Source organism: Hypomesus transpacificus, chromosome 15 (genome assembly GCF_021917145.1).
Source record: "Hypomesus transpacificus isolate Combined female chromosome 15, fHypTra1, whole genome shotgun sequence".
Taxonomy (NCBI): Eukaryota; Metazoa; Chordata; class Actinopteri; order Osmeriformes; family Osmeridae; genus Hypomesus; species Hypomesus transpacificus.
Genome location: NC_061074.1, coordinates 3623172 through 3648584, shown reverse-complemented (window position 1 = coordinate 3648584; position 25413 = coordinate 3623172). Strand labels below are relative to the sequence as shown.

At 39.3% G+C, this 25413-nt stretch overlaps 1 protein-coding gene, 1 long non-coding RNA gene and 1 pseudogene across 3 annotated transcripts; 1 reads left to right on the top strand and 2 right to left on the bottom strand.

Annotated features, from left to right (window-relative positions):
* Nucleotides 1-25413, bottom strand: part of LOC124477905 — a 201705-nt pseudogene that overhangs the window by 9187 nt on the left and 167105 nt on the right.
* On the bottom strand, nucleotides 6807-8073 carry LOC124477483. Its single transcript, XR_006957152.1, has 3 exons — nucleotides 8006-8073; nucleotides 7288-7417; nucleotides 6807-7135 (listed from the first exon to the last, which is right to left on the bottom strand). It is a non-coding gene; the product is annotated as an uncharacterized LOC124477483 (long non-coding RNA).
* LOC124477473 (sterile alpha motif domain-containing protein 3-like) lies at nucleotides 15159-23969 on the top strand. Of its 2 annotated transcripts, XM_047035279.1 has the most exons (8): nucleotides 15159-15591; nucleotides 16771-16793; nucleotides 16887-16926; nucleotides 19433-19572; nucleotides 20122-21078; nucleotides 21293-21445; nucleotides 21784-21870; nucleotides 22303-23969. In XM_047035279.1, exons 5-8 carry the CDS (start codon nucleotides 20134-20136, stop codon nucleotides 22606-22608), a joined length of 1491 nt encoding a protein of 496 aa, XP_046891235.1. In that variant the 5' UTR covers nucleotides 15159-15591; nucleotides 16771-16793; nucleotides 16887-16926; nucleotides 19433-19572; nucleotides 20122-20133; the 3' UTR covers nucleotides 22609-23969. The 2 variants fall into 2 exon arrangements, with proteins under 2 accessions (XP_046891235.1, XP_046891234.1); XM_047035278.1 differs by lacking the exon at nucleotides 15159-15591 and having other exon boundaries at nucleotides 16086-16793.

The following is a 25413-nucleotide window of genomic DNA, read 5'->3' as shown; positions in this document are numbered from 1 at the left end:
AATTTGAAAATGAAAATGCATTTCCAGAAATGCATTTTCATTTTAAGAACGTGGCTGCAAAATCGTGACCACAATTCAAATTCAAATGCATTTCCAGAATTGCATTTTCATTTTCAAGAACGTGGCTGCAAAATCGTGACCACAATTCAAATTCAAATGCATTTCCAGAAATGCATTTTCATTTTAAGAACGTGGCTGCAAAATCGTGACCACAATTCAAATTCAAATGTATTTCCAGAAATGCATTTTCATTTTAAGAATGTGGCTGCATTATTTGACTCATAAATCAAATTAGTACTGATTAGTACTGAGCGGACATTGCATTTTCATTTTCATGTTCTGCCCGCAAAGTACTGCCCATAATTCGAAAACGAAAATGCATTCTGAGCGGCGCAGTAGAGTGACGTCAGTAGCCGCTCTTCTTCAGCTCCCTGCTGACCGAGCTACCCATCTTGTTCGGTAGGGGGCGGTGTGCACATACGCATTGCATTACATGACAAATGTGCCGGGAAATTGATTGAATTGCCGGGTCTTTAGAGGACGCATCACAGATCATGGCGCTCCCTCAAATTGTGCAGACACTGATAGAATTAGCTGAGCTGGTAGAAACTAATAATATATCTGAGTCTGATGCCCGTGACCGAGTAGAACAAGTCACAGAGAGCTTGGCTGCATACTCTGCCATCACAGACGTACACATTAATGAGGTTGCCATAGTAAACCTCTCTTCAGTCCTGGAACGGCTGGATGCTGTGGAGCCTCAAATGGGACGGGGACGACCAACCATCTACATCCCGTTCGAGTCCATCGAAAACTATTTATTAAATGGTTTAAAAATAAAGGACATAGCGGAGCTGTTGTCGGCCACCAGACCATCCGTCGGAGGATGCAAAGCAACGGATTTACGGAGCTAGAAAGCTGACCAAAGTCTCTGAATTTGAATATGAAAGATCTGAAATATTTGTGTCTCGAATTTCATAAAACTGAAATATATTGCTGTTGAATATATAATATCTGAATTATTTGTATGCCAAATTTAATACAACTGAATTATTTTGATCCAAAAATAAAACATTCTAAAATTCAGATTGCAGGAATTCAGATTCTTGAAATTCAGATTGCGGAAATTCAAATTCAGATTGCGGAAATTCAGATTTTGTCTGAACCAGGCCAAAGGTGAAACAGCTTGCTTTCACAGGAAAAAGTAGACCATTTAATAAATAGTTTTCGATGGACTCGAACGGGATGTGGATGGTTGGTCGTCCCCGTCCCATTTGAGGCTCCACAGCATCCAGCCGTTCCAGGACTGCAGAGAGGTTTACTATGGCAACCTCATTAATGTGTACGTCTGTGACGGCAGAGTATGCAGCCAAGCTCTCTGTGACTTGTTCTACTCGGTCACGGGCATCAGACTCAGATATATTATTAGTTTCTACCAGCTCAGCTAATTCTATCAGTGTCTGCACAATTTGAGGGAGCGCCATGATCTGTGATGCGTCCTCTAAAGACCCGGCAATTCAATCAATTTCCCGGCACATTTGTCATGTAATGCAATGCGTATGTGCACACCGCCCCCTACCGAACAAGATGGGTAGCTCGGTCAGCAGGGAGCTGAAGAAGAGCGGCTACTGACGTCACTCTACTGCGCCGCTCAGAATGCATTTTCGTTTTCGAATTATGGGCAGTACTTTGCGGGCAGAACATGAAAATGAAAATGCAATGTCCGCTCAGTACTAATCAGTACTAATTTGATTTATGAGTCAAATAATGCAGCCACATTCTTAAAATGAAAATGCATTTCTGGAAATACATTTGAATTTGAATTGTGGTCACGATTTTGCAGCCACGTTCTTAAAATGAAAATGCATTTCTGGAAATGCATTTGAATTTGAATTGTGGTCACGATTTTGCAGCCACGTTCTTGAAAATGAAAATGCAATTCTGGAAATGCATTTGAATTTGAATTGTGGTCACGATTTTGCAGCCACGTTCTTAAAATGAAAATGCATTTCTGGAAATGCATTTTCATTTTCAAATTTTACATTTCAAATTGAATTTTGGTATCTATTTGCTGGGGCATATTTTGAAAATTAAATTTCAAATGTCTTTTTCGTTTTCATTTTAATTAAGGGAAAGAATGAGCAGTCTTAAAGAAGAAAATGAAAATGCAAATAGGATGATTGAATACTAATTTGATTTATGAGTCAAATAATGCAGCCACATTCTTAAAATGAAAATGCATTTCTGGAAATGCATTTTCATTTGAATTTTGGTCACGATTTGCTTCCATAGATGCCGGGCATCCTGGTGGTTGGAGCATCCTGGTGGTTGGAGACGGGGAATGGAGGGGGGTTGGCATTCGAAGTTAAGACCAGGGGCCTGTACTACGAATCAAGATTTGGCGTTAGCGAGGTAACTTCAGATTCAACCCAGGGGTTTTTTGTACTACGACGGTGGATCACTTGTTACCGGGGTAGATCGCCGTGGTAACACATGCTGAACGTCTAACGTGGTCGGGAGCAGGTGAAGTTGGAGATTAGAGATCAACCGGTATAAAAACCCCGCCCACTAACTCATTCTTGACGATAATGTCGTCACCGTTCATAGAAGATCTTGTGGAGCTTGGTGCGCGGATAGTCAGAGGTGCGCTCAGAAGAAACAGAACATTTAGAGACTGACAAAACCCTTTCGCATTCCCTCATGGGTATCTTTCTGAAATATATAGGTTCTTAGCAGAGGGAATTACGTATATTGCCAGGTTCTTGAGCCGTATGTTGCCAATGCACATTGACGCTGTGCACTCACAGTCCCACAGACTGTACGCATAGCGTTTCGTTTTTTCGCTATGTGTACTTTTATAGAGTGGGTGATGCAGAGAACGTGAGCAAGAACTCGGTCTGCCATGCAATTTGCAATGGATTTACTTTAATGGCTGTTGCCACCATATTCTGATTAATGAAGTGATGAAAAAGAGATATCCAAAGTGCCCTTTGTAAAAACTTTGGACTCTAATATGTTGACAAAATGAACCAAGGTTTTTCACTCAATGTTCTGATTTCCGTTCTGGAAATGTATGCAAATGATATCATATTTTACAACTTAATCATTTGCTCATTTAAACATACATTTACAGGAAACTAGTAATGAAAACAATATTTGACCTACTATTTGTTATCAACTGGAGGTTTCATGTTGATATATTATTCCTATTCACTGGGGTGTCTTCCCTCAACCCATTCTGTTGTCCTTGGGTTGCGTAATTTCTATATCAGAAATGTGTTTTGTTTTTTCCAACCAAAACCTTTCAAACCAAAAAGAACAATGGGTATCTGTACAAAGCTCTTCACAAGTGATACATAAATGATAATTTCACTACTTTCATAGAATTTTTATGTTTCATTCACTTTTATAGCATTTTTCAAAATTAGTAAATAGGAGATTGAAAGAGAGAAGTGATGAAAACCCCCAGAAAAGATTTAAAAGGCACAACAGGAAAGCCACAAAAAGGTATGAAAAGACCAACACGTAGAAAAAAGTTTAACAAATACACCCTCGTGTTCTCCCTTCCCTAGGAACACAGAAAATATGTCAGTGTAACTAAGTTTAGTGTCATTCATTCAGTAATGTACTATCTCTTCTCATATTCCAGTTTTTCTGTCTCCAGCCATGTTTTCTTTATTTATTAAAAGCCTCTTGTAATCGAGCTCCAGGGGATTTTTTTGCCTCACATTGTCTCCTCCAACCTGAAACGGATAAAGAATATTGTCCCTTTCCAAGGCACACTTGGACAAAGTTGAAGGTGTCCATTTGACTACTACAAGGTTCATTGCTAGGAGGCTCAGGGGGAGGAAGAAGTTCCTCTTCCTGCTGAGTTTTACACCATAGCAATTTAATCAATTGAGTCATATTTGAAATGAGCACTTTAAGGACTTGTGTCTTATGTTGAGATCACCACCATTAGTAAGTCATTACAGACACTTCAATAACAGCCACACATTCACACACTCTCACCATCTGTGTTGCAAGAAATGCTCTCTGAGCAGGCAGACACAGTTTCCTGATCATCTAGGACCTCCACTTGAGAAAGTAAATAGTATATTTGATCAATATTCAGCAACCACATATGGCATACATACTGGCATATGACTATTAGTTTCACTGTTACCTCTGTATGGCACAGTGGGACGACAGTGGGTGGTGGCAGCAACACCACTGTATTTCCTGTCACTGCAGAGAACAGTAATAGGCTACATTTCACTCCTACAGTATTCATAAATAATTGTTGAATGAACATAGATTACTTGAAACATACATATGCCTGGGCTTCCAACCTGCTGCCACCAGGGTCTGAAGAAATGCCCCCTTCCACTCCTTCCATCATGGGGTGACCCTGATAGCTGGAGAGGGCCAGCTCCTCAGCAGGAATGAAGTCCTGAAGGAATGAAGTCCATGAAGTCCGCCCCCCCCCCCCCCAGTTGCGTAATTTTTCTTTCTGTTGGCTGCAGGCAATTTCATTGTTCTATAGGCCTTTTGTAGCTATACAATATCCTACAAAAAGGACTAATTCAGGCATATCAGCCTTGTACTTGTTGGCCTTAAAATATGTGCAAGTATTGCCTACTGCTACTTACCGTTTTGAATTATGATTTTATATTATATATATATATTAGTAATTATATATCTTATATTGTATTTGCTCCCACGATCGTTTGCCACTGCAGGGTTGCAACTAAAATAATACAGCAACAAAAGTTTAACGTTGTGGAATGCACACAGTGTAATTATGGCCACATCTTCAATAAATCATGTAGCTTACGCATTTACAGCGTGTGCAATTTTCTGCCAGTTTGGCAGCAGCGACTTTGTTGAATTTTGCCTGTTTTATATGGCTGTATTCCTGATATGCTTGAATTACAATATTTCACGCAGGAGGAGTAGACAAAGTTTGTAAGATTATTGTCTGCTCTTCCTGCGTGAAATATGCGGCTCTTGTTTTGTCCATGTTTGCGATTGGACATACGATGCAAACACCGCCCCCGGGTAACTGAAAGTAATCCAGAGCATGTTGATCTTGATTCGTGGTACAGGGGGGTATTCCAGGTAGCGGGTTAAACAAACTCTAAGATTAACCCTAAACTCAGAGTTGAGTTAGTCTAACATGGGAAACTCCGAAAATTCGGTTCCAGAAAAGCTGATATGAGTTTGTTAACTCAACTCGGAGTACGTCAACTCAGAGTTAAGCGCGGGCATGAGAACTATTGAAAGCCAACATCAATGGAGCTCCGATTCTAGGATCCACCATGGCACACGGCGAAAAAAACGTTGCATACTCCACCAAACTTCAGATAAAAGTTGTATTTCGTGTTTATGGTTGAGCACATATTCCAGGAAAAAAGCAACACGGCTGTAGCAGTATATACAAGTGGCGTGGGAGACAATTGCTGCCGAGTCAATGCATACATTTGAAGGCAATAGCCAGTCCATAAATTGAACATTTAACCCCACTGTTTGTTAATATTACAGGAGAAAAAGTGTTCAATGTTTTATTAAATGTAAAAACATACTACGAACCGGTAACGCATTTTGCTTAGGTTATCCGCTTGTGATTGTAGCCTCGACGTCACCTTAGTTTTAATCATATTCGACATGATACTAAGTAAATATCAATTGGTGCCTATTTGGGTGTGTTTTGCCTTTGTCAAGGGCACAACCATTGTTATCTCACATATATATTATTATTATTTATTTATTTTCCCACCCCTAAAACTTTGTCAATATTTGGACTACATAGGCAACCTAGGTGTCAAAAGTTTCGTCTTGGTAGCGATTGAGTTGCTTGTATTGGGATTTACGTTCCGTTGCACAGTTTAGTAGAAATTACGTTTTTGTGGCAAAAAGTGAAGCTAACGGTGGCTACCTTGCTAGCCACAGTCACTAACGTCAGTAACGTCACGAAAAGTCGCGTGACCATCTCAAAACTCGCATGACCATCTCTAGCAGAACATTAGTTTAGCAGCTCGTTAACTTCTGGGAGATGGCTAAGCTAACTTCTTTACAGCAAGGCAGCTGCAGAAACGCCACAAGCAAACAGGCCTGGGTGATAACTATTTGCTCATTTTACTTTGTGATATGACACACAATTGTGATGGGTAATGTACAATATAAGGTAATATTATTAAGGAAGTACATCTACTTTCGGAAACGGTAGTCTACAATTTCACTGAAGCATTAGCATCATGACATTAGCCTCTGTTGCCCGGGCCACACATACTACTGCGGTCTATGATGCATCTATTTTCAATTGTTAAAATAAACATTCCTCACAAAAACTTTTTCGTTGTAGGAATTATTATGACATTAGATTACAACTAAACGATTTGTTGGTGAAATTATCATTACCTGTGATTTCAAACCACCCAGATAGCACACATACGTCGGGCCGACGTCGGGCCGATGTATACAATATACGTCGGCCCGACATCGTATGGACATCGTTTGCACATTGGCAAGACGTCGCCGAGACCTCCAGACAATGTCTGGCCGATGGATCAAAACTGCACCAACCGAACGTTCTACAGATATTTCCTCTTAGCCTACTACATTTATTTATTTAGTTCGGATCTCTCAGACAGCAAATATTTCATCCATAACCAATCTGAAATTTCACTATAGCCTATAGGATGAACATCAACTTTGATAGGAATATAACGAGACAATGGAAAACGCTTTACCAGCGAAAATGTGTGTGGGTAGCCTATTATAATGAAGAGACAGAATTCAAGTTAATAATTTAATATCAGGCCGGATTTTGATATGCCATCAAGCTCTTAAAAGAACTCCATCATAAAGAACAACGGAACAACATACAAACAAAATTAACAAGAGTGATGGGCTGCACCTCAATTCTCCCTATATATACAATGCCTCTTAGTTTTTTTCATATAGCCTAGCCTATCATAACAATATAAATATTATAATAACATAGCCTAACAAGAATAATTATATAAATAATAACAACAATAGGCCTATACCATGCTAGCTAAAAATAAGAAGCAAACGTAGCAAACGTAATTCTGCTGTGTCTGCTGCTGCTGTGTAGGCTATCCCTCCGTGGTGCCCTGGCAGTCTGGCTCACCTGCAGACAGCATATCGTGCAATATAAGAAAATATGGTTTTAATCTTAATGTGTTACCAGGTCATACAAGTTTCAATCGGCTCCTAAAGTGCGCTGCATTTGGCACCGGTCTAAATTTTAGGTCTTGATTCATCAATCGTTTTACAGCTTACAGTTCTGCGTTTTCCATCCACCTCTGCCGCCCTCCGACTCTGTCTTGACTCAACCTGAGCCAATTTTGTATGGCTTTCTCCACTTCCGCTTCGGTCATGTTTGGCAGGACTCCATTTCTAAGAACTGACACTAGAACAGAAAATATTAATCAAAAACGATCTATTCAATTTAAATAAAGTTAGGCTTTCAACAGACCCTCCAATCATCACGCGGAAGCCCAGCGTCCAGGCCAGCCCACTCCTCCATTCACCCCCAGAGACGCTGAGCGTCCAGGGCAGGACATAATCGCAGGATTTATCCAATGACCTTATAGTTTCGAAGCACTGAAAAAAACTGTTCAAAGTAGCCCCATTGAAGTTCATGGAAGCTGAGTTTCAACAGGGAAATGCACTGTGGCATTACGGGAATGTATGAGAAGGAAATCAGTCAGTCGACCTGCTAATATAGCTGATTCTGAACGAGCTCGTCTTCGATATGAACGTGTTCTAACGCATTTAAAAAGATAACACAATCGTAAATATTTGACCATGAATTTTTTTTAAATGTTAGGGGGAGCTGAGCTTCCCTTGCAGTCTTCAAGAAATGGCCACTGATAAAGCCTATGTAAGGGATTATCCGCGTATACCATTGTCACTTATGGCCAACTTTTATTTCACCCAGACCATAATAAAATAATACAAATGTGGTGCTCAGCAGCTAGTAAAGGTTTGAACTTACACGTAAAAATTTCCTTGACTGGTCTTGACTTGATGCCAGTCTTTTGTCCTCTCCCACACCAATTTAATTGGGTGGCTAGTTCAGGTGTGAAGACCCTCCCGCACACCCGCCACACTGTTCTTTTAACAGAGTTTCCCCCAGTTATGGACAGTTTTGCAATCTGTAATGAAAATAGAGCATTCAAGCTTTAAGAGTGTTACAGACCATACAAATCCTATAGTCTTCCCCGGGGCCTTCCAGCCATTTCATATATTTCATGTATTCCAACACTGGAATAACTGGTGGGCCCTGAGGACTGAGTTGAGAAAAAGGCTGAGCTACAACACATGAAGGTTGTTAAGAATGATACTGCAACACAATAAAGCTGTTATAGACCCCTTTGTATACCCCCTCAAATCATTAGAGAACATACCACACGTTTCTTAAAGTCTCTGTCATGGCCAAGTCTTTCCTCAAAGTTGTTAAGCTCCTCTAATGTGGAGATGGGCAGTGTTGGGTCGTGTACGTTGCTCTGGGGTTGTTGGTCTGGAGCTCTGTTGGCACTGAGGGACTGCACAACGGCTGTTAAATGGTCCACCTTGAGTTGAAGTTCTTTAAAAAAATTATAGGTGAACAACCCCCAGACCCCCCGCATAATGTGTCCCCCCCACTCTCAAAATGCTGCTGACGCCCATGGCTACAGTACTGTCTTCAATGCCACACATTGCCACAGCTATGGCTTTATTTTGTCTATGGCTGTTCTTTAATGCTGCAGAATGCTCCATTTACTTGAATGCTCATTTCACCGCATCCAACGGTCTGCGGTGAACAATTTTCTCATATTTGACCGTTGCTATGCACATTTGACCGCTGTCAAGGGAAGTGGCCTTTTTGCCTCGGATGGCGAACAATTTCTCTGCTGATCAACAAAACGAATGGTAACAAATACATTGTAAAAAGACAAACTGTGTTAAGTTATTTTTATTGGCAAGTAGCCGTGTAATAAGCGGGATAATGCATAGAACGCCGGTCATTATTGGGAAAATAAGCCCCTTCAGGGCGAAACAAAACCCCTCCGCTTCTCGTCGAGGTGCTGTTCGCCCTGTCGTGGCTTATTTTCCCGATAATGACCGGCGTTCTATACATTATCCCTTGCAAAAGAAACTTTCTCATTTCCGGCGCTTTCAAACAATCAGTGAAGTGTGGATAGCAACAGCAGCTAGCTTGCCTCTAGCAAACTGCTTTTGAATTAGCCATGTACCCCTAAATTAATATCAAACTTATTTACGTTTTGGGGGGCTTATTTTCAGTTAGCAGACGGTACTATTTGAATCGCAATTCCATCTGAAATACTGCCAGTAGCTTATTGTTACAGTAGCTTGTTTCAAAGGGGGTTCCTTGTTTCAAAGGGTGTTCTTAATGAATTATGCAATATGAGTAGGCTAAATGCTTGAAAATATCACTAAAAGGGAAAACGGACCCACCTGCAACCGACGCAAGTAAGCACACCCTACAATTTCCCCAGAAATTGTACCCTCTCTAGTTCAATTTGTAGTAGCAGTTTCCCCCAACAGAATGTTTTTCATCAAAAGATGATGATGATTAAGATGACGAAGAGACATTGACTGCTGCCGCAGAAATGGATGCAGAGAATTATTTATGTAGCTACTGGTAGTTCTCTCAACATCTACTTTTATTTACAGGCTTGTACAGAATTGTCAGTTACACTGACATTGTGAGAATAATTAATATTAAAAAAACGATGTGCACATTCTGATCCTGTTGAACAGAGCATGGATGCTGTACAGGGCCGTAACTACCATTGAGGACACCGAGGTCGTGTCCTCGGTATTTTTTTTCGTATTTCTGTTTATTTTTTTGCTTAAATCGTGGTATATAAACTCAAAACAAATTACACGTGAAACTGACTGCAGGACGATGATCTTGGTCTCCCACAAACCGTAACGTGATTTTATACTTGAAGAGCCGAGTAGCTCAAGAGTTTGGACATACGTGCTGCGCGTCATCAACAAAACGTACTGTCGTTATGGTAACCACCAAACACAAGTCGGACGCTGATGTTACCGCCATAGACATACCGCTACTGTTAGTGAATAGCCTATGTTAGTTACAGTCACTGGAAGAGGAGCGCAGCAAACTAAACATGTAGCTAGGTTAAGAGAAGTTTAAGTGGCAGATGACTGTGAGAAGAAAGATTCATTTTCATGTGGAAATATTTGTATTGCAGCAGCGTACTACTCAGATAAGGAAACATCAAATCAAAGTTTGGTTAACTCCGTCAGTACCGGTTGTCAATCAATTTCCACCGGTTGAATCAACATTCATTTTGCGATTGATATGTGATTGATGTGACTGATTGAAAATGAAATTCAGTGGCAATTGGGAAATATCAAACTGACTCGCTATCGCTCGGTCGATACGTTCCAGCCTCAGTTTGATACAGTATTTCCCGGCATGACCGAACGGTCGAGGTTAGTAAGTAGTTTATTATATGGCAATTTTAGATTCTTTTCATTTTGTAAACGAAAATAAATGGTACCTTTAGGCTAATTGTAGCTAGCTCTCAAGTCTTCTCACGGTGTGTTTCATGTGTTGCCAAGCAACTCATTACTTTTGATAGAAAGCGGACAACATGGTTCTGCTAAAATTGCTTTAATTTCATCACAAAATAACGACACAAGTGATTCAAAGAGTCTGGTCTTCATCATCACTTTCGATGACAAAGCTTTTCAGCATCATCTGGATAGTAAAACTCAGCAGCTGACTCTCGATATCGCTCATTTTTAAGCTGACGTCAGAGGGCAATACGGATCCGTATTGACCGGCGAGGAGGGCAATACGCGGCTGGGGTGACTACCCATTATCCAATCAGAACGCTTGTACCGTCGTTGCCATATAATAATAATTTTTAAAAAATTGTGGTAACTTGCCCTTACTTCATGAGTCCCATAAAGGTCCTTCAAAAAGCCTCAGAATGCCCCATGTTTACCTCAAAATTTCAAAAGCTCCACACCGCCCCATACTCAAAAGTCATAATGATGATGTTTTTGCTCCTTAAGACTCAATAAGAGAAAATGGCCATATTTAAATAATGTAATTAAAAAAAATTCCGGGGGAGCATGCCCCACGAGCCCGCCTAGAAGTCCTGACTCATGACCTCAGTATTTTTTGGGCCCTGCGTACGGCCCTGATGCTGTATACAGTGAGATGTTCATTTAAGCATTGGCAAGTGAATTTTTTCATGTGGAACTGTGAAATGTAGCTAATGTAATCTCATGTATACCCAGTTACAAGTAAATGAGTTGTACAAATTGCACCTCGTGAAGAAAGTGCCAAAAACTGACCAAGAGATGGTGTAGGCCTACTTAAGGTAGAAGAATAAAGGCTAATCTGCAAAAAGATTTACTGGAACACCAGTTACGGGAGGATGCATGGTCACAGGTGATGTTAATTGTAGGAACTATAACCTACATTAATATTAATTGTTGAATTTGCTGAATTTTCTATTTTGACCAAGAGATGTTGTACATGGGGCAGAAGAATAAAGGCTGATCTTGTAAGGCTATCCACCTGCCCCACCTCTCATATGGTAAAATATGGAGTTACTGGCTGGAGTCTCAACTTGATGGCTCTCACATCTTTGTAACTTACTGTAGCATTGCTAGACATGTTGATAAGTAAGATGCTGGTGTGATTGTAGTTGTTCTTGAATTGTGAAGCATTGTTCTGTGGATTCTTGATCTCCTGAGACCTTCTCCTCACCTCATGCTTTCTATCTCTGGTTTACAATAATCATGGTAGAGTAGGCATAAGAGTTAACTTAATTGATTGCATTCATTTGCAATATGATCAAATGATTATATTATTTAACCTTCATTTGACCATTCTTGCTCTGATTTAACCCAAAGAGTCAAATAACCGTAATTCCATTGGTATTGGCATTATTTGTTTAATGTTAATACACTGTTCAGTTTCCCATCTTCCTTCAAACCATAGGGGAATTAGTTTCGGTTGTTTGGCCAATATATCGACCCCCAACAATGTTGAAATAGATTTGCTGAAATAACAGTTACAGGACGGTAGCCTACATCATGTAAATTGTAGGAATCATATGAATAATGTAAATTGTAGGAACAATAGCCGATAGAAATAGGCTACTCATTGTTGGATTTCTATTTGTAGGCAATAAAGAAGACCAAATATAATTTCAATTATTTTTCTTTATTTCAGTGGCAAAAGGTATTTGGTCAATTCTGAGTGCAAATCCACGGCGATTAACACTATCGATGAAGACCCAAGGGCTGAGAATGTTGCTAAAATAAATTACAGATTGTGACAGGAAAGGGTGACGTTAACTTAGGTATTTATCAGGGAATTAAAGTACATCAAACCGCAGTCTTAAAATCGTCTCCCGGCGTATAACTAAGCGAATTAATTTTTGTTCGAGATTGCTCGGCTGAACCAGGAAATGATATGCCGTGTCTGCCAACGCTATCAGGCTAAGAAAGTGGGGGCGGATCGGTTAAAACCAGAGTTTGGCATGGATAACCTGCAATCGAGCAGGGGTGCGTTTCCCGAAAGCATCGTAAGCCTAAATTGATCGTAGAGTCCATCGTACGATGGATCTTAGTTGTACGGGCCGTTTCCCGAAACCATCGTAGCTAAAGAGGCACTTGAAAATCGTCGTAGATCAACGAGAGCTCCAGACCAGTCGTAGATCGCTAAGTGCATCGTAGCACAGAGACTCAGTGGAGACACGCGTAGGCCGACCATGAAAACTACATTAAACTCATGCTGAAAGTTACTTCCGATGGAAAATAAGATTATTTTGGTCCTCTTTTTACACCAGTTATGCTGGAACTGGGATATTTCTTAGTGAACCATACAAGTTTAACTGCCGAAAAAATATCAGAATCCGGTTTATCCTCAAGTAAATTTAGGTTACACAAAATAATTTGATTTAGTGGGTTTGGCGCATGCAATGAAGGTATTTAAAAAACAAATGTCAGTCTTATTCAAAATACTATAACATTGAAATATGGCTGTTGTAATGTGCAATAGAAACTAGAAATGCATTAACGTAACGCTTTTACGAGTACAATAACACAACAACAATTGGAATTATAGGGCTGGTAGCACGCCAAGCCCGGTGGATGAAGAGGCTGGTGGCAGAGCCGAGCCTGATGTTGGGAGATGGTGGCGCCCAGGAAATGGAAAGACTCCACAGGGTTGACTAGGAAGTCACACAGGGTGAAGGGGCTGGGAGGGAGTGAAAACTCGTACGAAAATCATAAAAGCCATTGAAGATAGCCTAAGTCCTGCACTGCAGACTTGTCCCCTCTGATATGGGGAATTGGATGTGGTCTGGGATGTGGCAAAGTAATGCAGTTGTGACAGCCTGCACAGATCTTGACACTGAGGCCTTGGCGAGCCCATGTCCATCTCCAATAACCTCCAGAAAACTGCCAATGGCATAGAACCTTAACACTGCCAGTAGTTGGGTTACAGGGGTCAGTGCAAAGGACCTCCTTGTTAGCCTATGCAGGTCTGCTTCTATGTGGTTCAGGAGCATCATGATATCATCTGACATATCTTACACTCATAATGAGTATAATTGATCAACCATCAATTAAAGTAGAGTTGATTATTCATGTCAGAAACAATGATTCCATGTTGAAGACATGGGGTATTCATTACTTATGTGTTTGTCATTTGTCACAATGTCATTTGTGGCCAATATGTGATAATTATGAGATTGCAAACATGGTCTTGGGAAGCTGTTGGCCTATGCAAGATTGTAGATATAGTCAGCACTAGGAAATAAGACAGTAAATATGTTGGATTGAGATGCTTGTATTTGTACATTGAATTGTTTAGGATGCTAGCTGGGACATGCCATGTGTGATACCATTCATATGCATTGTTTTTAACCTTGTAGTTCAATCAAGTAGTAAATATAGGACTCATATATATATGCCTATGGAAAGTGGAGTACCAAGAAGAGTTAAAAACCAAGGCACAAGTAATTTGAGATATAGTTGTTTTATGTGAGTTTGTTCTCCCTGCTCCTGCTCCTCACATGGATCTATAAGGTAAACATGTAAGGATTGGACAGGCAACACTGAATATATGATACAATACACAATTCAGCCTTTACTTAATTTAAATAAACATTGTATGCTTTAGGCTATAAGGTAACCTAAAAGTGACACTACCTTGTTGATTGGGCAGAAGAATAGGCACAGAAATGGAGGGCCTTGTGAACTTCATCTCTTCAAACAAAAGCTTCCTCACCTCAATTTGGAGACAAGCCCACTTAATTTCCAAGACCTCCTATTGGTATTTAGCATCCTGTGTCGCTGATTGCAAGGTCCTAACACCGGTGTAAAACTCAGATGCAGCATAGTTTGCACGTTCACCTTATTGTCTTTACCTTCATGTAGCATCACATTGAAAAGTACTCAAATAAGTAGCCTATAATAAATGTAAAGTTTTCTGTAACTACAGAAAATATTGTTTGTGTACCGTAATTTGTCAAATATTTTGGTTAACGTTTTAATTTTAAAGTCTTCAAGTTGCGTCAGAAGAATCACATTTCAGTACAATGGACAGCGTCTTGTTAAGTGCAACTTAAGAGATACGTACGATGGTTCTCCTTACGAGCATGTTCGGGAAACGCACGTAAGAAATAACGATGGATCGTTATTTTCATCGTAGAGAACCCTCGTAACAGCTACGATCCATCGTTATCGGGAAACGCACCCCAGGTTAGTTTCAAGGAGTAAGTTACCATGGAAACTTACCAAAAGGTTTCGTTACCTCTCTTTCTGGAACGCGGAACTCGGAGTATGCCTCTTTTCAGGGTTAAACAACTCAAAGTTTTCATTAAACCCGCTACTTGGAATACCCCCCAGGCCCCTGGTTTAGCGTCATGGTTTCACAAGAGACGTTTACTATTTACATTTAGTCATTTAGTCATTTGGCAGACGCTCTTATCCAGAGCGACTTACAGTAAGTACAGGGACATTCCCCCCGAGGCAAGTAAGGTGAAGTGCCTTGCCCAAGGACACAACATCATGTGGCGCGGCGAGGAATCGATCCGGCAACCTTCTGATTACTAGCCCGACTCCCTCACCGCTCAGCCATCTGACTCCCAGCAGTTACTATGTACTAAGTACTATTGTTTTGTGGGCTACTTTTCTTTTAATTAGCGTGGGCTAGGGCCAAACAGCTGTTTGGCTTATTGTGCCTGCACTGTAAACCCGGATTTCGCTTTTTTGTTAATCTTAACAAATATTTTCTTGTCAATATGACATGGGTGTGTGTAGAAAGTTGATATAACTTCAAATAATCAATTAACAGCGCCTCAACTACATGGAAGTTAACCAAATTGAAAATCAATGTTATGTTAGCTAGAAAGTCCTAGTTGAGTTAAAAAACCAGGCTAAAATTGGTCGTTTATGCGTCATCACGTTGTACGCTGAGAGTCACGTGGTACGACTTCACGCGTGCCTCCATGACTTTGAATCCACCTGGAACGGGAAGGCACTGCCGCCATCTTTTTGGACTCTTTTACTCGACAGAAGGTGAGTGCAAATTCTTATAAACATACATGTAATACTTCTGAAACATTTAATGTGTTTGGTATTCCGTGATACTCGTTAATTGTAAACTTAACTGAAAAAAATGCAAGCTTTACACTGAGCAGTTTTTCTTAACCACTTAACTAGCCTACTAGCTAGCCTACTTAAACATATATGTTCGACAGCACAGTAAATATCGAGTGTAATGACATTAAATTACATCGAAAGTTGTACTTTTCATTGTCACTGGTGGCAAAAAAACGAATTAAAAAATGTCAACAAGTAGGCCTAACGCTAGCGTTTTACACGAGGCGGCACCGTTAAAATGGCTGCCGGATTGTGGCCTACACACAGCGCCCTCGTCGCCTGTTAGTTCAAACACCAGAAACGACGTCTCCGCTCCAGTCAGCGATGCCAGAGCTGGGCATCGCAGACTCATGGGTTAGTAACAACCGCATCGTATTTTAATTTTTTTAATAGTCCATTTCCTAGTGGCATTTGTGAACTAAACGACGTCGGCTCTACAACTGTTTATAGCGTCGGGAGTTATTTCTCATTTTAGTGTCTGCCTACTTGCTGTGCTTGTGTGAGGAGAAGGGAGGGGAAAGAGTGGAGTGCTCTAATGCCACCTCCACTTCGCTTTCTTTAACTGTTTTAGTTAACCTACATTTAAGACAGGGGAAGAACGCTGATAGGAAGTGCGGGCAGTAGAGCACAATACATCCGACCGGTGTTGTTTATTTTTCTCTGTCTCTCCGTGTTGTATTTATTCTTGGCTGGCCGCGGACCTGTGCGCGCGCACACACGCATGACAAGGTTGAATTGGACCATAGCGTTATTCAGCGGTCTTCAATAGCTCCCAATAGATTTAAAGTATTGTAAATGGAACTTTGCCATTTACAAGACCGGTGCACGTGGCATGCTTTAAGATGCCCCTTTGAATAGAAATGAGAAAGTGCTATATTTGTTATGAATTGCCCTGGCATTTTAAGAATCATTAACAAATAAATCAATACAAATAAATCAATATCAGCTTAACTGTCTTTTACACTGAACTTTTAGACTTATTATGGAGATATGTGTACTGTTGTATGTAAATAGGAAATGGTTATTTAACTACCAAGTCACATATCTGTCCTAATTCTAATCCTAATTCTCCTTTTTTCTCCCTTCTGTTTCCAGTTTTACATGCTGAAAATGCAAATGTAGGTTTTTTATTTTGTAAATTTATTTGAGAAATATAAAATGCTTATTAAAGTAAAATATCTTTCCTAATTATCTTTTCTTTCTTTTTCCAGGTCTACATGTTTTGAATGCAAACGTAAATGCGGTGGATTTGTAAGTATTGTACTTACTTCTCAGAAAATCGTAGAAGAATAATTGAACATTATAGAGCTGTCCATGGACATTTTGGAAGAAACTGTCCATTGCCCTGTATCTACAGTGACTGTCATCTAGTTTTCCGATCACAACAATCTCTGAAAAACCACTTGAGACAACATGGAGTTTCACAGCATGGACCTATTGGACATTTAAACTTTAAAATTAACTGTCAGTTATGCAATTTCAATGATCCAGTGACTATAAAACAGTATTTCTCTCATCTTGGGAAACATCTTAAAAGCAAAGAGACTGTTACCTGCCCCTTAAATCGTTGTTCTTTCAAATCAAGTGTTTACTCTACCTTTACTTCACACAAAAGTCGTTTTCATAACAATGTCACACTGCAAGACTTGAAATCTGAGCTTGTTATTCAAACAAATGTAAATGAGGAGCACCTGGTTGATCAAGTGCAGTCAGATATCAGTGATGCTGAATTTTCTGGGGGTGAGAATATAACTGAGCAGGAGGTTAACACTGATACAGTTCAGGCAAGACTTGCATCTTTATTTCTGCGATTGCAAACAGTTTTGCATGTCTCAAAGACAGCGGTTCAGCAAATAGTTACAGAATTGAGGGATATTGGTGTTTTAGTTGGTGAGCTAAACAAAAACACTCTTGATAAAGCATTGAGGCAGCATGGTTGTACCATTGATGAAAACACTTTAAATATAGTTAAAGATACTTTGTGCCAGGCTAATCATTTTAGCTGTCTTTCTGAAGGTGGGTCTTTGGGAACTGACAAAAGAAGGCTATCATTTTTCAAAGAGAACTTCAGTGTTATTAACCCAGTTGAATTCGTTTTAGATTTGTCATCAAAACGAACATTTGTTTATGTGTCAATCTTGGGTGTTCTTCAAGTATTGTTAAATAGGGGTGATGTACTTGACAGAGTTTTAGAAGAAAGCCAAAAATCACAATCTGGCCATTATACATCATTTTCTGATGCATCATACTGTAAAGAAAATCCACTTATTTCTGGTGAAGATCTGAGTATTTCTCTGGGCTTGTATATTGATGATTTCGAAGTCTGTAATCCTTTAGGGACATCCAGAAAAAAACATAAATTGTGTGCCATCTATTGGATAATTGCTAATTTACCTGTAAGAGACAGATCATCATTATCTACTATATATCTGGCTGCCCTATGCAAAAGTCAAGATGTTAAAACATTTGGTTACAGTCCAATTGTTCAACCATTACTAAGAGATCTAAAATTGCTTGAAAATCAAGGAATTTACATCAACAGATTGGGAACTAGTGTCAGAGGCACAGTACTCTACATTTCATCAGATAATTTGGGGGCACATTCTTTTGCTGGCTTTCAAGAATCATTTAATGTTGACAAGTTTTGCAGATTTTGCCTTGCAAGTCGTAAAGATATTCAAACTTGTTCTGTAAGAAGTGGTGCATTTGTATTGAGAACAAGAGAGTCGCATAACCTAGACCTCTCTGAGCTTAAAGAAAATGTGACTTTGAAAAGTGTGAATGGGGTAAAAAGGGACTGTGTTCTAAATGAGCTACAGTACTTTCATTGCATCACAGGGTTTCCACCTGACTTTTTGCACGACCTGTTGGAAGGCATTGTACCCTTTGAGCTGTGTTTGTGTTTGAAAAAATTAATTGATAAGAAATATTTCACTGTAGATTATTTAAATACTGCCATACAGCACTTCCCTTATAAGTTCTCAGACAAAACCAATTGCCCTCAGAAGATTCCAGTAAATTTTCATTTGGTTGGAACAATAGGAGGGAATGGCCATGAGAATTGGACTCTGTTAAGGTTGTTGCCATTAATTATTGGTGATGTTGTTCCTGAAAATGATAACGCTTGGTCTGTGATTCTCGAACTGAAAGACATTGTTGAAATCTTGGTATCGTCCACTTTCACAGAAGAAAGCCTCTCTTACTTGGAAGCAAAGATCTTTGAACATAGGACACTTTTAATAGAAGTATTTCCTGATGTAAAACTCAAACCCAAACATCATTTCCTTGAACATTATCCCTGTCTAATTCGATGCTTTGGACCTGTGGTTGACTTCTGGACATTTCGCTTTGAAGCTAAACATAGCTTTTTCAAGAAAGCGGTCCGTGATCTAAATAACTTCAAGAACATTGTTTTATCCTTGGCCAACAGACACCAACTTATGTTGTCATACTTTTTTGACATGCCGTGCCTGTTCAAGCCAGCAGTGGAAGTAGAAAGAGCAACATACAGTTCCCTTGAAAATCTGTCAACCTCAGTCAGACAAGCTATTCAGCACAAATTCAGTCATCTGACCAGTGCATCACTTGCAACAACAGCCTTTATACATGGGACAAAATATGTAAAGGGAATGTATGTATCATTTGGAAGCACAAGCGGACTTCCTGATTTCTGTCAAATTCTGTACATTGTGGTAGTGGACAACAAGGCATTCTTTATTCTTCAACCTTTCTCTGCTTGGTACCTGGACCACTTCAGATGTTTTGAAGTTTGCAGCGCTGATGATCTCCAACTGGTTGTGGTCGAACCTGCAGAGCTGAACCACTACGCTCCTCTGTCAGCCTACACTGTGCAAGGAAGACACCTGATTTCTCCGAAGGCATCCCTACTGCACTGAGGTGATAATTTTGCTGATTGTCTTGTGAATACTTGTAATTGTACACTAACCCTGACCCTTGTTGTTTTTTTGTCAGTGAATATCTACTACTATCATGATCTACTACATGTCCGTACTTTGTGAGCAATAGTAAAATCCAATGGTAATACACAGCCTAGGTTCTGTAAACTGTAATGTAAACAAAGGGGCCACCATAGCTAGCAACATGCCACTTTATAGAGCCTAGGCTTTGTATTCCCACTGCATTTTTTTGCAGCAAAGAGTACGGACAGGTAGCAGATCGTGAGGAGAAATTCACTGATTATGATAAGCATTCTCCCCCGAATCGCTGACTCTACCTTAAGCTTTACTGCCAAAATATACAAAATTTGAAAACCAATTTTCAGGTATTTCATTGGGTTTAATTAAGGCATTCAATTTATAGTCTGGCAGAACAAAAATTTAACATTTTATTTCACCTTGAAGTTACTCGTATGATATCCATAGGCCAATTTATGATATCTGATCATGACACAACCATTTTTGTAACATAATTTCTATTTTTTATTAGTTGGGATTCACCATGTTGCTGCGCGTCATCCTTAGCCAAGACGACATCCGGAGGATAACAATTGACAGCATGCCAGAGACTGTTGATGGCCTTCACTTGATGCTGAAGAACAAGCTTGGATTGGAAGGTGACTTGGTGGTGCAGTTCCAAGATCCGGAGTTTGATAATGAGCTTTGCAACTTGAGTAGCATGTCAGAGCTGCCTAAGGACAAAGTGACTTTGAAAGTATACAGCAAGAATCTTGAATCTTATCATACAGACTCAACCTTAGACACGGCAAGCCTATCCACATCCTCTGAGGGAAGCCCCATCCCCTCTACCAGTCATACCCGTCAGCTGCCACAGCCATTTGACATCCCTACTTTTTCGTATGATGTGGAACTTAAGTTGAAGAAAGGAAATGAAGCCTTCCATGAAGATGGAACCCTTCTTGATGTGTCCAAAGACACAAAATCAGACATTTTGGATAAAATAGCGGAAGCCATCTATGTCCACAACGCATACCCAACACGTGAAGATTATGACTTGGTGTCACAAGCTCTCGTCGACAAACATCCCTGTCTGAGGGAACCAGGATCTGTCAGCGGTTGGTACTGTTGGAAATTTAGCTTGAAGTTCAAAATGGGAAACTTCAGACAGAAGCTACGATTGGCTGGATGCCCAGAGCTCAAGATCAACTCACGCTCTTCAGGTACACCTGGGAAAGGAAAACTTAAGAGGGCCAGAAAATCTGAAGTCAATTTCCTGCCAGACATTCCAGTGGGAAAAACACAACCTTCCCTCGAAGAGGAAAGAACCGAGATGGTCACCGAAATGAAGAAAAGGAAAATTGATTGGCAGAAAATAAAAGGATTGATGACCAGCACTTTTTCTTTACGGAGAAAAGAAATTGTGGAGGATGAGCCACCTGTGGCGGATGTCAGAGAAAGATGGCCGGCACTGTTCTCTGAACGTCAGGTAAAAGTATTTTTCTATTTCAGATGCGGTTAGGTGGATCAGATTTGAAATTGCTTAAGATTTGCTAAATAATTTATTTAAGAATGGTTAATCAGTCATGAATAATTTGGTATAAAGAATGCATCGATTTAAAACATGTTTTTCTGCAACAACAGTAAAGTAATTGAATTTACAGCCAACCGCTTGTGTTCCTTTGCTTTTTTCTGCCTACCAGATTGAAGCAGAGTTTGCTCGCCTTACGTCTGTTGACCTGAAAGACTCCCTCTTCGCTGGCCTTGACAAGTATCTACTGAGGTTCCTTGGGGTGTACAGGGCCAGGATGGGTCTGGTGGAGCTGAACAGCCTTTTGAGGACTCTGGACATTGACGTCCGTGGATAAGTCTGTTTACACAAAGCCAATTAAATCTACCTAATCCATTTTTTGTCTATCTATCTAGTCCATAACCTTCCCATGTGTTACAGATCATAGAGCAATAGTTTCAAAACCTCTTGTAGACTCACATTTTGAGCTAGAACTTTTGGCATACTTCTATAATGAAAAGTTATTTATTTCATTTTAGTCCAATAGCCATCTTTTCCGAACATATTGACTATTTCTGAACTGAAACAAGTATGAAGACTTAAGTAGAATATATAACATCACTTAGAATTATATTCTGATTTCTGGTCTAAGACATCCCATCTGTATGTTTATTATTTTTACAGGGTTCCAACCAAAGGCAAAGGGCAGTTGTTTTGATGGGGCTCCCCCACTACTTAAAAGATGGGTCCACACTGTACAAGAAAGTACAGGTATGTTTTTCAATAATAATTTACCGGACCACACCAGATAAACCAGCACCACACATTCTAGAGCGGCAGAAGTGATCATTGAGAGGGATTATTAGTGTGACTCTACTTTGTTTTATCGTAAATGTTCCATACTCTGCCTTTAATCTGTTTAAAAATGTCCCACGTGATTTTATTTGTAATGCTTCTCCCAATTCATATTACAATTAAAGAAAAGTTCCAATATATCTTGTCACAAGTGTTTGAACCATACTTAATGGATCACAAAATAAATTATCTACATTTTTTGGGAATTTATTTAAATTGGCCAATATGGCAGAATTGTGCACTCCCTAATATTGGTATCTGTTACTGCTGTTGTTATGAAACCTGAAATTCCCCATGGGTATCAGTAAAGTTTTATATTTTTTTTACATATTTGTCCACTTTGTGTAGGTCACAGATGCAGAGGAGGACTGGACAAAGGGAATGGCAGTCGGCATCCTCATGGTGGCACAGATTGATGAGCTGGTCCGTTTCGCAGTGGTCCTCGAGGAAGAGATCATCTTTCCAAGCATAAGTGATTTCCCAACTGCTGTGGCACTGCTGATGGGTCTGCTCTTTGCCCTTAACATCGACTACCCCAGGGGCCTTAGGTACACTTTTGAAGTTATTCAGAAGGTGCTTATGGACATTGGTGGAGGGCAATGCTCTGCCTTGGTTCATGGCTTAAAAAACCGACTCTTGAGGAAGAAAATGTAAGCTTAAAAAGCACAGTTTACGCAAAAGTGAACATTGTTGAGTGTTAAATGGACTCATTTAAGGTTAGGTGTTTGCGATCTGAACAAAGCAAGGTTCTGCATTGGTTCATGGTGTAAGAACTTAAGTTGTTGAAACCGTGCATGTTTAAGAGTTCAAGCAGAGTTTACTGTGTTTTGGTAACAACCAAATGTCACCGCTGTAGAAGATTTAGACACTGTCTAGATGTGGGGGACAGCAATACAGACAATTCTGGGTTGTTTACTTGCTGATAATTTTTTATGCACTTTTTGTAAATCCACATAGTTGCATGGCAACAAATTATTATTTTTTCAAGTTGACACCACCTATATATAATGTGTATTTTTGGTAGTCATTTACAACTTGAAATGCATATTTTCAGACTAGTTTTCCCCCTGCATCCCTTTTTTATGTTTTGTTGCACTATTTGTAAAAGCTAATTGTTGAATGCCAACTAATGTTATCACAATACAAATCTGTAGGAGAAATTTGGGGGAGGAAATAATTTTAGGATTGATACCTAAATTAAATTCATTAAAATAACAAGTATTTGGTGAATATGTGTGCATAATACAATTGGTAACAAAATAATATATGCAGAAAAGGGCTGTAAAAATCCTCAGCAGTACAGATTTGTTATTTTGATGAAATGTCGGTACAGTTGTAACTTGTTACTGTTTTGTATTTTTTTATATGTGAAGATTTCATCTTCAGTAAAAAAAAAAGAAAAAGGTAGGCCTACAATAAAACTGTTGGTCTGTGACTGCCAGAATCTCTGGTGTAAAGGCTCGTCATTTACTCTTGAAAAAAAATCCTTAGACGTAATGAAATGTGATGTATGCAGATAATATGTATTGAGCAATGTTTTTACAGGTTAAAAAGAAATATTATCCACTTAGAAATGTAAGTAGATCTTAATAAGAGTATTTAAGATATTGGTAAGTGCAAATAACTAGTACATCAGTTAAATTAACTTGTAAATTTATGTAAACTTGATTGAGGTTTATATTCAATAAGTTCATAAATTTAAGTACAACTCACTAGTATTGCAGTTAAATCAACTTTTAAATTTATGTCATCTTGATTGGGGTTTGTCTTCAATCAGTTCATAAATGTAAGTACATCTCACTAGTTTTGTAGTTACATCAACAAGAAAATGTATGTTACTTATACTGCTATTTAAGTTTAATCAACTAATACATTTAAGTAGTTTTGACTCAAGATGAAGTTATGTCAACTAAAGGTTTCAAGTAATATAGACTGAAGATGGAGTTGAGTCAACTAGAAATATCTATTTAAGTTAACTTATTGTCTTAGTTATCTTGACATAAAATTTCAAGGCAGCATGGACACTTGAATTTTTGAGTTGAAACAACAAGTTCGGGTTTACAGTGTGTGTACCGTGTGGTTAATAAACGTCAATTGGGGAACGTCATCTTATGCCTGGACGATTGTTACTTTCTGACCTAGTCAAGTCATTACAATAGATTTCAAATTGCTAAATGATCCTGTTGTTGTTTTAAAAGTGTGCTATATAAATGAAAATGAAAAAAACGAAATTTAATCAACTACACCACAGTAGGAACTGCGCTGTTAGCTAGGCCTAGTAAGGTAGTGCTTAGTGCCATACAAAAACAGAGACATTTCTCTTATCTGAATCTGTTATGGAACCAAATTGCCAATATGCATATTTTTCTATGGCTCTGCGGCCCAGTAACTCAACTTTCATAACGTTTTGTTCAGGAAGCCTCGACCCCAATGCTAAACCTTAAAACGATAACTGTAATATGATGCTCTTGTTTTCCGTCGCTGGCGCTGTATTCTGATACATTCTCACACATTCTGATACATTCTGTATTCTGATACATTCTCAATCTACGCTGGCGTAGTGATTTGTGATTGACTGGTGAACTGTGGAAATATCCTCAGTTGAAAAAATGCACTGCCAGCTGTCAAAAGAAACGCTTCTTTTAACAAGATAAATTAAATGTCAATCACCATCCAATTGCCAGGGATAGCGAATGACATTTTGGGGTGGCACCTGGGGTGGCCAGTCCGATATCAGGGGGGTCCAGTGCCACCCCGGCCACCCTTTTGGCTCCGCGACTCTTTTAAATATGTAATGATAATTTCACCCACAAATCGTTAACTTGCTATCTGATGTAATAATGAATCTTAGAACGAAAATGTATTTGTGAGGAAAGATTATTTGAACGATTGAAAACAGATGCTGACTGCTGCTAGTATGTGTAGCCTGGGCAACACAGGCTAATGTCATGATTCTAATGCTTCAGTGAAATAGTAGACTACTGTTTACGAAAGTATATGTACTTCCTTAATAATATCAGCTCATATTGTACATTACACATCACAATTGTGTGTCATATCACAAAGTAAAATGAGTGTAACACTGTTGAATTGTATTAATTGCTATATAAATATAAGTTAGAATAAATGAGTTTATTATATACTAAATAGCATTTAAGGTTTAAAAAGTGAATTGATTAAAATGTTAATTATTTGTTGTGTAATGTATTTGTGAAAATGTTTTGTGAATGTATTTTATTGCTGTACTGTTTAGTTACATCTGAGGTCAGCGGACAGGGAAGTGGGTGGAGTTAGATTGACGTGGGGAGAACGAGGGAGTGATGAGAAGAACGTGGTAACGGTATAGTTAAAAAACAAGAGTTTAATTAAAGTATTCACGAGTGTAGTTAACTGAGTTCGACTAGGACTCTTATTACTTTTGGATTGGGCGTAATGCTAGGACAGTTGAGTGGATAACTC

Bases quoted from the DNA above. Each gene is read 5' to 3' on its own strand.
- LOC124477473 (XM_047035279.1), top strand. From the start codon at position 20,134: ATGTTGCTGCGCGTCATCCTTAGCCAAGACGACATCCGGAGGATAACA. The intron at 21,079-21,292 runs GTAAAAGTATTT...TCTGCCTACCAG, and splicing joins CACTGTTCTCTGAACGTCAG to ATTGAAGCAGAGTTTGCTCG. The intron at 21,871-22,302 runs GTATGTTTTTCA...CACTTTGTGTAG, and splicing joins CACTGTACAAGAAAGTACAG to GTCACAGATGCAGAGGAGGA.